At 36.7% G+C, this 11,614-nt stretch overlaps 2 protein-coding genes across 3 annotated transcripts; both read right to left on the reverse strand.

Annotated features, from left to right (window-relative positions):
* Nucleotides 1-2,224: 2,224 nt before the first annotated feature.
* Nucleotides 2,225-5,981, reverse strand: LOC104230122 (G-type lectin S-receptor-like serine/threonine-protein kinase At1g11330). Of its 2 annotated transcripts, none has more exons than XM_070167794.1 (7): nt 4,430-5,972; nt 4,226-4,333; nt 3,943-4,139; nt 3,657-3,867; nt 3,310-3,553; nt 3,075-3,225; nt 2,225-2,978 (listed from the first exon to the last, which is right to left on the reverse strand). In XM_070167794.1, exons 1-7 carry the CDS (start codon nt 5,706-5,708, stop codon nt 2,679-2,681), a joined length of 2,490 nt encoding a protein of 829 aa, XP_070023895.1. In that variant the 5' UTR covers nt 5,709-5,972; the 3' UTR covers nt 2,225-2,678. The 2 variants fall into 2 exon arrangements, 1 of the variants encoding a protein (XP_070023895.1); XR_011405262.1 differs by having other exon boundaries at nt 2,862-2,978; nt 3,329-3,553; nt 4,430-5,981.
* A 1,684-nt stretch (nt 5,982-7,665) lies between these two features.
* Nucleotides 7,666-11,248, reverse strand: LOC104230120 (G-type lectin S-receptor-like serine/threonine-protein kinase At1g11300). The gene is made up of 7 exons (XM_070167795.1): nt 9,713-11,248; nt 9,509-9,616; nt 9,226-9,422; nt 8,941-9,151; nt 8,593-8,836; nt 8,359-8,509; nt 7,666-8,258 (listed from the first exon to the last, which is right to left on the reverse strand). Exons 1-7 carry the CDS (start codon nt 10,986-10,988, stop codon nt 7,959-7,961), a joined length of 2,487 nt encoding a protein of 828 aa, XP_070023896.1. The 5' UTR covers nt 10,989-11,248; the 3' UTR covers nt 7,666-7,958.
* Between the last annotated feature and the right edge of the window lie 366 nt (nt 11,249-11,614).

The raw sequence follows: 11,614 nt of genomic DNA on the forward strand, positions 1-11,614 counted from the left end.
CTACCACCCATTCGTTTTCTTCTTGACTTGAGACGTGAAGGCATGTCTCTTCTTAGATGGAACAAATGGCTACCTCTCCGTGGGTAGTGACTAATGCATATCCATCCTTTTGCTTCAACTGCTCCTTCTCCTTATGCAATTTTCTGCAGTTCTTCTTTAAATGGCCCTTTATTCCACAATGGTAGCACGCAAAGATGACTTCATACTATCTGTGGATTTTCCCCTACTCTTGCTTCTGCCTCTCCTCTTATCTTGACTTCTTTCTTGTTGTCTCCCTCTTTCTGTAATAAGGGCATGCGACTCACCATGATCGATGTCCTTTCTTTTGCCTTCTTCATTAAATAAGGCATCTTTAACCATAAACATGGTCAGATTTCCACTAGGAGCTGAATTACTGAGAGAGATTACCAGCGTTTCCCAGCTATCAGGAAGAGAATTAAGAAGTAGTAGGGCTTGCATCTCATACCCGAGCGGCATGTCAACAGACGATAATTGATTTATCAAGCTCTGAAACTCATTGGTATGCTCGACAACTGAAGTTCCGTGCTTTAACTTCAAATTTACCAAACGCCTCATCAACAAGGCTTTGTTCCTAGCGGTCTTGGCTTGATACATCCCTTCTAACTTCACCCAGAGGGCATACGCGTCTGTCTCTTGTGCAACATGATGAAAAATGCTATCGTCAATCCATTGTCGAATTTGACCGATAGTTTTTCTGTTTAATTTCTTCCACTCTGCTTCTTTGGTGGAATCGAGGTTCTTACCCTTTGCTTCTTGGGATCAAACAAATCTTTACAACTGAGGAGATCTTCCATACGAGGTCTCCACAATGTGTAATTTGTGGCAGTAAGCTTTATCATAGCTTCAGATGATGTTGACTCTTCCATTATATCTTTAAAATGGCTTGGTCAAAAGTTTGGAGCAGAATCTCACCAAACGAACCTCACCAACGCGTCCAGAATGGTGAAAATTGGTAGGATTGACTCTTCTTGGATCAAAATAGGGTCTCAAAAAATTTTCAAAATTTACACCAAACTTTTGGGGGTTAAATCGAAAATATGCTGAACTTGTGGGGCAGATTTATAATTTCAGTAACTTCAGGGGTTATTTCATAAATTTTTGAAAATTTATGATGACTGGGCGCTGACTGGATGATGACGTGGCGCTGACTGGGCAATTACTATTCATCATCTTCTTCCTTGGATAGAAGAAAAAAAAATAGTAAAATTTAAATTGCCATAACTTCTTTGTTTTAGCTTTGTTTTGGCTCCGGAAAATTGCGTTGAATTCGTATCGACGCAAGGAATCTAATGAAATGATCAAAACACACTGAAGATCACGTTTTCGAAAAACGTAAATCCGGGTTGAAATTTTCAGTGTTTCGATATTTCTCGATGAACACAGAAATATGATACCACTTGTTGTGATTCTCGGATCAATATGAAGATTATTTGGGAGGAAAAATAACTCTATTTCACAAGAATAGAATTAAGGAGAATTTACACCAAGAATTTCTCTCTACAAAAAAACCTCACCAAACTCTCTTTTTGTTCTCACAATCTCTTCTTGGATTGTATTTCAATCTCTCTGGATTGATATTTCTGTGTAAAACATAAAGCTCTATTTATAGCCTTAAAGAAGGTGGTTGATAGTTGAATTCTTCATTCAACAATGGAGGCTTCAACAATGGTGGCTTCTAGAATGGGTTGGTGGCGTCAACAATGGTGGACTTCTAGAATTGGTAGTTGAAAGCAGCTGAACTTATCACAAATCACACTTGTTGTCTTCTTTTAAACCATGAAATATAGTACATCTGGTCTTAGTCGTCAGCAAAATCCTTGCCATGCCAAAATCTTAAATTTTCGGGTTTAGTCTTCATCCAATAAAAGTGTTGCTTGCATTCAAATCTCTGTAAGAATTCCTCACCAATCCCCTCAATGATGATCTCATGTTGACTCCAATAATATGGCTTGAATGTACACTAAAAAATAGAAAGTCTGAAGTTAATATTTCAGATTAATTTTCCATAGAATCAATTAAAGAAAGAGGTAGGCATCCAAGCTTCTTTTGGCATGTATTCATAAACCTGCATTTTCTAATGGATTCTTAATATAACTGAGAAAACTTTGAGTAAAGTCATTGTTAGGTCCGAAATAATTAGGTGTTATGCAGAAGCTAGTAACGCAAACTTTGAACGACGATAAATCATACAACAAAAGAGAAATATACCAAAAGAGACAAAAACATTTAACGTGGTTCAGTCAATTGACCTACGTCCACGGTGGAGATGACCAATCCAATATATAAAAGAGAGTACAAAAATATTGATAGAACAACCTTACGAAGTGACACACTAACACTTGTTCCGTAAAATTTTCCCCCTAAACATGACTCTCAAACCTCATATGGCTACATTGTGGATGCTATTGAATGAGAAGAGATGATCCTCGATTTATAGAAGTCCAAACATTATCCTACAAAAAAGGGACTAGCCAAATATGAGAGATTTATAGTTTCTTTCTACAAGAAGGAAAACCCAATTATGATAAATATGTTGCCCTTTCCTTCAAGAGATAGGAAAACCAAATATGGTAAGAAAATCAAAACAACTCCTAACAGCCATTACTTTAAAAAATCACATACAAGAAGGAAATTAAACCATAAAAAATATAAGATGTCTATCGTCCTTCCATAGTAGTAATGCTAACGGTGTTGACAGAGCCTTGAGTTCTACAGGAATCTTTATTGGAACAGCTTGGTCCTGTTGTAAATGCAGGTTGTTTAGGACTTGGTAAATCAGCAATTTCCCTGGTGAGCATAGACAAAACTGTGGAGACATTTGGTCTGTCTTCTGCATATTCTTGTACGCACAATAGTCCAACATGTACACATCTTAGAATTTCCTTCTCGAGCTGCAGGTCAATTATCTTGGGGTCAACCAATTCGACTATCTTGTTTTCGTTCCAACGCTTCCATGCCTAAAGAGCAAGTGCAATGACAAGACAAAGGAAACTTGAATTATGAAAAGTTGTCTTTTCATTAAAACTAGGAGCTTAATTTTCATATGAACTTACATATGCTAGAAGGCTTATTGCACAATCATCTTGGTGAAAGCTAGTGTTCCTCCTTCCACTTATAATTTCCAATAATAAAACTCCGAAACTGTAAACATCTGATTTTTCTGAGAATCTTCCTTCCATTGCATATTCAGGTGCCATATAGCCACTGCATCACATTATGAATTTGAATGGTTGCTTGTTATTTTCATTTTAACCACAGAAAAATATAGAGTAAGATCCACAAACTTACTAGGTTCCAACAACCCTACTTGTATTGGCCTGATCTTGGTTGCCTGAAAAAATCCTTGCCATGCCAAAATCTGAAATTTTGGGGTTCAGGTATTCATCCAACAAAATGTTGCTTGCCTTCAAATCCCTGTGGATAATCCTTAGTCTTGAATCCCTGTGAAGGTAAAGGAGGCCTCGACCAATTCCCTCAATGATGATTGCACGTTTACTCCAATCAAGGAAGTCTTCTGCTTCCAGGTGTGAACCTGTAAGTATATTGAAAAACATACAAGTGAAAATATTTCAAACAATTTCCTTTTTAGCTAGACAGTATGTAACATAAAAGAAAAGTAATGGTAATCAACTAACCAAAGATATAGGCATCCAAGCTTCTTTTTGGCATGAATTCATAAACCAGCATCTTCTCCCCTCTTTCTATGCAGCAGCCAAGGAGTCTAACAAGATTACGGTGTTGAAGTTTGGAAATCACCACCACCTCATTCATAAACTCCTCTAGCCCCTGGCCAGAAGACTGTGAAAGCCTTTTCACAGCAATTTCTTGTCCCTCTGGCAATTGTCCCTGTAGTTATATCATATTCCGTCAATTTCTATTCTGGAAAAACATAATAAATGACTCAATCACAGAGAACATTACTTTGTAAACTGTACCGAAACCACCGTGCCCAAGCTTGCTAGAGAGGTGAAAGTTGTCAGTTGCATTTGCTAGCATGTCAAAGTTGTATAACGGCAGCTCCTCAAATTTAGCTTGGTTGATGTCATCTGTAACCATGCTTTCCTTGTAGAAGTTTGGCAATGATTCTCTTAATAAGAGCTCACTCTTTTTCTTCCTTGCTGATTCAAAAGCACATTAGAGATAAACTGATAATGAATAATTAAAGCTACTGGACATTTTCTAATGTTACAGATTAGATTGTTACCTCTGTGCTTAGCCAAATATTTACATGAAAAGTATCCAAAAATGGCAAGAACTATTGAGCCTACTGGTACTACGATCCCAATGGCTACTTTAATATCTTTCTTTTGATCTGCATTCCGAAATAAGCTTACATCAGACCTACGTTTTGGGCAAGCAGAGTTTTGTACTAGCTTATATTATAGTTCTGAAAAGAATAAGGTATTACCAAGCTCAGTGTACGAAAGACGAATGAATAAATCTGCCCCGCCCGTGGAGAATTTCTGAACATCAAGTAAGATTCCTTCCCAATGCATGCATCCTATGCCTATGTAGTATGAATAAGCTATGCAGGAGAAATTCCTCAAGCAACCACTTTCACAATCTTCTTCATCCAAAGATACCCAAATAGCGGAATCCGGAACTTTCATTGACTGCAGCCTCAAAAACCAATCTTGCTTACCTTGCTCAATGTTGGAGTTGTTTCTTTCATTCTCTAATGCAGTCTTTCTGATGCATCCATTGGTCCAGTTTCCTTTTCCCCATTCTTCTTGACTTTTTGGTTTAAACCCTTGCAAACAAGTGCAAATTGGTGAACTATTAGGATCGCAGCTTCCATAAGGCCCACACTTTCCATAAAAATCACACTCATTTGCAGGGGTTGCCCATGTTACGGTCCAGTCATTCTTCCTATCATATAGTTCTTTTTGCTGCAAAAATCCAGTTGAGTTCAAGACTAAGTAGAGCATCCCATCATCTTGATCTGAATATGTATAGGAGAAGTAGGCAGTACCCATGTTGTCATTTACTAGCTCAAATCCACTGAAATAGAAAGAAGTCATTTCTGGTACTCCAATGAAAATCTGTTTATTCCATGGACCGCTACGCCAATGAGGTAAGCCATTCTTCCATATGAAAATTTGGGGAATGGTTTCAGGTTGAATTCCAGCTGAGAAACTCCCATCAGAAGGATCTAAGGGACTTCTCCATGATTTCAGCAGATTCGTCGTGTTAGTACTCTTATCGCTGCCAAGCTTCATGTACTGCAAGAAAGAATCTGAAAGATCACTAAAACTTTCCCATAGAGTTCTCCCACTGGAGCTGTCTTTCAAAACTAAGTTTCCAGTATCTGAGAGCTGGGCAGTAGTATTTCTCACAGCTGTTGAAATATTGGATGACCAAATACTCTTCTTCTGTGCATTCAAGATTACAAGATTTCCACCTTCTGATATAGTTATTCTTCCACTAGAATCTTGTAAAGGACTGTCTCTGTTGGCTACCCATACAACACTTTGTGATTGGGTATTAAACATAATACCAACATAACGATTCGTCGAATTCTCAGGACTAAAAAATCCCAATATGAATATGTTATTTTTGGAAACTAAAGTTTCTGAACCACTCAGAGATTGATTGATACTAATGGTGTCTGATAAAGCATTTGCTATATGAAAAAACAGAACAAGAACAGCGTGCCAAAGAAAAATCTTCTTACAACTTAGCTTCATTACTTATCAAGCTTTAATTCTGCCAATAAGCACGAGAACTGGGGTTGTCATCTGAAATTCATTTTCCTATAGTTGCAGTATTTCACGATAATTCTTTTCTTATTTGTCAACAACAAATGTCTGAATCAGTGCCTCTTGACCCGTCATATTGGATTTCATACAGTTGGTGATTACTAAAATGTTTGATCATTAATTTAGGATGCCTAAGGAGACCACATCAACATAAGGGAAATTTCCATGCTAATTAGAAATGTCAAAAATATGATATTTCCTTATCAATCTTAAGCCGGACATGACCAACAAGTAACGCTGCGACTTTGGGGTCAGCGCTTTATTTGAACATGGTAGTTCAAATGTCATATTAAATAATATGTTGATCGAACATAGGCAGTGGGCAGAAGGATATTTCACTAGAATAAGATTGTCAAATTAATCTCTGCACCACTATATGACATAGGCAGGAAACTTCCTTCCCAGTTATTTAATAGAGTTATGTTTGAATACAGGAGGAACGGTTCAAAAATAATTCTACAATAATCGTTTAATTTATTTTCCTTTTTAACATAATTTCTGATTATTGAATGTGAATTGTGTATTTGACCAAATCTTAATTAAAAAAACAAATTGAACCTTCCAATTTATGGGTAAAAATGGTGGAGGATTAACTGACACTAGATAAAAAATGGTTTCAGTCGGAGTTCTTGAACATGTTCCAAAGTCACTTTCTGATTGGGTTCCTAATTTACTTGATTTTCCCTGCGTTAGTTAGCCATTATATATAGATATCCAAATTGCAAGGAAATGTCGTTTGGTGTTAATTGATAAAAATTGTGGATTCAGAATTCTAGTTTTTAAGTTAAAGAATTCTAAATTAATAATTTATACATATTTAATAAATTTCTTAAAATAAATAAACAATCTGAACAAAAATTACGTCCGAACCCACAGGAAATGTGCTAGTTCCGCCCCTGCATATCAGCCAATTATAGTGATAAGGATAAAACTTTGAAACTTTTATTTTTCTTTTGCTAATTTGTTTGTTACAAAATTTTGCTTTTGTATTGTTAGAACATATGATAATGTCATTTTTGTCTGTATTCTGGAGTATTCTGTGAATATCTTTCCCCAGGCAACGCTTCATTTTATTAGATTCGGAGCTTTGGTATTGATGGGCCTCATATGGGCATTTGCCCGTATTATACTATCCATTCGATTGCAAAATTATCTAATATGAGCAGTGGCTGAGTTGGTTAAAATAATGAAAGCAGATTTATAATTTACTCTCGAGATGTCAAAATCAAAACCTGAATGAGGAGATTAAAATGCAGAGGTTTCAGATCCTGACCAGCCACGCTATATATATTTCAGTTGGATGCGGCGGTAATTAGTATCGGACATAAGAAGCTGAACTATACGAACAAATGCTTTTTTTCCCGAGAAAGACCAAAGGTCAGTATTTTTCTCTTACTTTTAATGTGGCCACTTTTGAACATTAATAATAGTAATATTAGCAAATAAGATACAGTTTTGATTAAAAAATTATCAGTGGTAAAGATTGATAATAATGTTTTTAAGTGTTGACTGGAACAATTGATATTATAATTAAACGTTAAGATAGCTGTAATGGAAGTCATTTTCCCCATGAAAGAAAGGTAACTCCAAATCTAGTAGTAGATGAACTTCTCTAATTTCAGGAAACACATCTTTTTAGGCTACTGCTTAACAACTTTGAGTTTGAAGTCTTTGCTATCTTCTTGCTTGGATATGGATTCTATCATCAAACAATAGCATTGCTTTCTCTCTGTGCGTTATGTGTGTGTGTTTGTGGAGGGTGAAGAACTAAAACAATTTATTAATCTGATGTTCTTAGTGCTGAATTTATGATTAAACACCCACTGCATGAGTGACTTGCACAGTTTACTCTTTTCTCTTGAATTCTTAATGTATTGAGATCATATTGAGTGGAATGATTACCAAATAAATCAGAGGCAGTAATAATTACAGGAAAGAATCAGATACATCCCTAATTACAGGGGAAGGAATAAAATACATGTCCAACTTAAAATGTTAAAATGTTTTATCGTTGTTGTTATTTGTCTGGTTTCCGTTGTTACGGATCTTTTGTCTCTGAGCCGAGGGTTTTCCGGAAACAGCCTCTCTACCCCCTCCGGGGTAGAGGTAAGGTCTGCGTACACTCTACCTCTCCAGACCCCCACTAGTGGGGTTTTTACTTTTGTTGTTGTTGTTGTTTTAACGTCCTTCCATAATAGTAATGCTAACTGTGTTCACAGAGCCTTGAGTTTTAGAAGATTCCTTCTTGGAACAGCTCGGTCTTGTTGTAAATGCAGGTTGTTTAGGACTTGGCAAATCAGAAATTTCACTAGTGAGCATAGACAGAACCACCGAAACATTTGGTCTATCTTCTGCATATTCTTGAACACATAATAGTCCAACATGTGCACACCTCAGAATTTCCCTTTCAAACTGCATGTCTATTATCTTGGGGTCAACCAATTCGACAATGTTATTTTCGTTCCAACACTTCCATGCCTGAAGAGCAAGCGCATTTTACAACACAATGGAAACTTGAATTATGAAAAGTTGACATTTCATAAAAAGTAGTAGTAGCTTAATTTTCATATGAACTTACACATGCTAGAAGGCTTAAGGCACAGTCATCTTGGTGAAAGCTAGTATTCCTCCTTCCACTAATAATTTCCAGTAACAAAACTCCGAAACTGTAAACATCTGATTTTTCTGAGAATCTTCCTTCCATTGCGTATTCAGGTGCCATGTAACCACTGCATCATGTTATAATTTTGAATGTTTACTTTGTATATTCTTTGCAATCATGAAAGATAAAGACAAAGATACACGAACTTACTAGGTACCAACAACTCTCTCTGTATTGGCCTGATCTTGGTTGCCTGGAAAAATCCTTGCCATGCCAAAATCTGAAATTTTCGGGTTCAGTTGTTCATCCAACAAAATGTTGCTTGCTTTCAAATCCCTGTGAATAATCTTTAATCTTGAATCTCTGTGAAGGTAAAGAAGGCCTCGACCAATTCCCTCAATGATGATAACACGTTTACTCCAATCAAGGAACTCTTTCTCTTCAGGGTTTGAACCTGTAAGTACATTAAAAAATATACAAGTTTGAGAATATTACAAACAATTTCCTTTTTAGCTAGACCTATGAGATATAAAAGAAAAGTAATGGTAATCAACTAACCGAAGAGATATGCATCTAAGCTTCTTTTTGGCATGTATTCATAAACCAGCATCTTCTCTCCTCTTTCTGTGCAGCAGCCAAGGAGTTTAACAAGATTACGGTGTTGAAGTTTGGAAATCACCACAACCTCATTCATAAACTCCTCTAGCCCCTGACCAGAAGACTGTGAAAGCCTTTTCACAGCAATTTCTTTTCCCTCTGGCAATTTTCCCTGTAGTTATATCATATTCCGTCAATTTCTATTCTGAAAAAGATAATAAATGACTCAATGACAGAGAACATTACCTTGTAAACTGGACCAAAACCTCCCTGCCCAAGCTTGCTAGACAAGTGAAAATTGTCGGTTGCACTTGCTAAGATGTCAAAGTTGTATACAAGTAGCTCTTCAAATTTAGCTTGGTTGATGTCATCTGTAACCAAGCTTTCCTTGTAGAAGTTTGGCAATGATTCTCGTAATAAGAGCTCACTCTTTTTCCTCATTGCTGATTCAAAAACACATTAGAGATAAATTGATAATGAATGATTAAAGCTACTAAAAATTTTCTAATGTTACAGATTAGATTGTTACCTCTGTGCTTAGCTAAATATTTACAGGAAAAGTATCCAAAAATGGCAAGAACTATTGAGCCTACTGGTACTATGATCCCAATGGCTACTTTCATATCTCTCTTTTGATCTGCATTCGGAAATAAGCTTACATCAGACATATGTTTTGGGTAAGCAGAGTTTTGTACTAGCTTATATTATAGTTCTGAAAAGAAAAAGGTATTACCAAGCTCAGTGTACGAAAGGCGAACAAATAAATCTGCCCCGCCCGTGGAGAATTTCTGAACATCAAGTAAGATTTCTTCCCAATGCATGCATCCTATGCCTATGTAGTATGAATAAGCTATGCAGGAATTATTCCTCAAGCAACCCTTATAACAATCTTCATCGGCAAAAGGCACCCAAATAGCAAGATCCGGTACTTTCATTGACTGCAGCTTCAGAAACCAATCTTGCTTACCTTGCTCAATGTTAGAGTTGTTTCTTTCACTCTCTAACATGGACTTTCTGAGACATCCACCAGTCCAATTTCCTTTCCTCCATTCCTCTTCACTTTTCGGCTTAAATCCATCTAAACAAGAACAGATTGGTGAGCTTCTAGGATCACAGCTTCCAAAAGGCCCACATTTTCCATAAAAATCGCACTCGCTTACCTGACTTTCCCATGTCACTTCCCAATCATTCTTCTTAGGATCCAAATATTTCTGATGCAAAAACCCTGTTGAGTTCAAGGTGAAATAGGCAATCTCAGCCTGATTTGCGTATAAAAAGGAGAGGTATGCAGTTCCCTTGTTGTCATTTACTAGATCAAATCCATTGAGGTAGAAAGAAGTCATGTCTGGTATTCCAATGAAAATCTGTTTATTCCACGGACCGCTACGCCAATGAGGGTGTCTCCCATTTTTCCATATGTAAATCTGGGGAACCGTTTCAGGTTGAATACCAGCTGAGAAACTCCCAGCAGATGGATCCGAAGGACTTTTCCATGATTTCAGCAGATTTGTTGTGTTAGTACTCTTATCGACGCCAATTTTCATATACTGCAAGAAGGAATCTGAAGGATCGCGGAAACTTTCCCAGAGGACCATCCCACTGGAGCTGTCTTTCAATTCTAAGTTCCCATTATCCAAGAGCTGGGCAGTAGAATTTCTCACAGCTGTTGAAATATTGGATGACCATATACTTTTCTTCTGTGCATTCAAGATTACAAGATTTCCGTCTTCTGATATTGTAACACTTCCACTAGAATCTTGTAAAGGGTTGTCTCTGTTGGCTACCCATACAACAGTTGATGATTGGATATTAAACATAATACCAACATACCGATTCGTTGAATTTTCTGGACTAAAGAACCCAAATATGAATCTTTTGTCATTGGAGACTAAAGTTTCTGAATCTTGCAGGGATTTATTGGTGCTAATGGTGTCTGAAGCATTTGCTATGTAAAAAACCAGAACAAGAACAACTCGAAATAGAAGTATCTTTCTAGTGCTTAATTCCATTGCTTATGATGTTTTATTCTGCCAATTTGCATGAGAATTAATTGAATATAAGCTGAAATGGATGTTCCTATAGTTGCAGCGTTTTCTTGATATTTTTCTCACACTGCTTCTCTACAGTATGTTTGACTGTATAAATTTCGTCTTTATCAGCTGTTGATCTGGATCAGATGCATTTGTTGAGCCGTCAAGTTGGATTTCTACACTATGATTATTTAGTAATTGACAATTAGCTCAGGAAGGGTTACCAAACAAAATCAACGGTATGGAAACTTCCATGCTATATATAAATGTCAACAAGTATAGTCTCTCAATGTGAATCCAATTCACAAAATAAGTAGAAACAGCATATCTGATTGAGCCATCCTAAACTAGAATTAGATTGTCAACATATTCTCGGCACCACAATATAACATGGGTAGGAAGCTTCCCGTGTGTCAACTTCACTAGTAATATAACAGCCTTTTCAATAGGACTTCTGCCTTTGTGTCACCTTCATTCATAAATAATACTATAAAGAATTTGTACATTGTACCAATAGTGTTTTTATTAGCATGTAGCGGATCCGTGTAGTTATTCTTATTTTGAATCTCTCATTCCTTACAACAACAATAAATCTTCTACAAGTG

The sequence above is a fragment of the Nicotiana sylvestris genome, chromosome 2 (assembly GCF_000393655.2).
Source record: "Nicotiana sylvestris chromosome 2, ASM39365v2, whole genome shotgun sequence".
NCBI lineage: Eukaryota > Viridiplantae > Streptophyta > Magnoliopsida > Solanales > Solanaceae > Nicotiana > Nicotiana sylvestris.

Excerpts from the sequence above, each read along its gene's own strand:
- LOC104230120 (XM_070167795.1), bottom strand. The coding sequence starts at position 10,988 with ATGGAATTAAGCACTAGAAAGATACTTCTATTTCGAGTTGTTCTTGTT. Across the intron at positions 9,423-9,508 it reads ATATTTAGCTAAGCACAGAG|CAATGAGGAAAAAGAGTGAG; the intron begins GTAACAATCTAA and ends TTTTTGAATCAG. Across the intron at positions 8,259-8,358 it reads CCTTAAGCCTTCTAGCATGT|GCATGGAAGTGTTGGAACGA; the intron begins GTAAGTTCATAT and ends CTTGCTCTTCAG.
- LOC104230122 (XM_070167794.1), bottom strand. The coding sequence starts at position 5,708 with ATGAAGCTAAGTTGTAAGAAGATTTTTCTTTGGCACGCTGTTCTTGTT. Across the intron at positions 4,334-4,429 it reads TCTTTCGTACACTGAGCTTG|ATCAAAAGAAAGATATTAAA; the intron begins GTAATACCTTAT and ends TTCGGAATGCAG. Across the intron at positions 2,979-3,074 it reads CAATAAGCCTTCTAGCATAT|GCATGGAAGCGTTGGAACGA; the intron begins GTAAGTTCATAT and ends CTTGCTCTTTAG.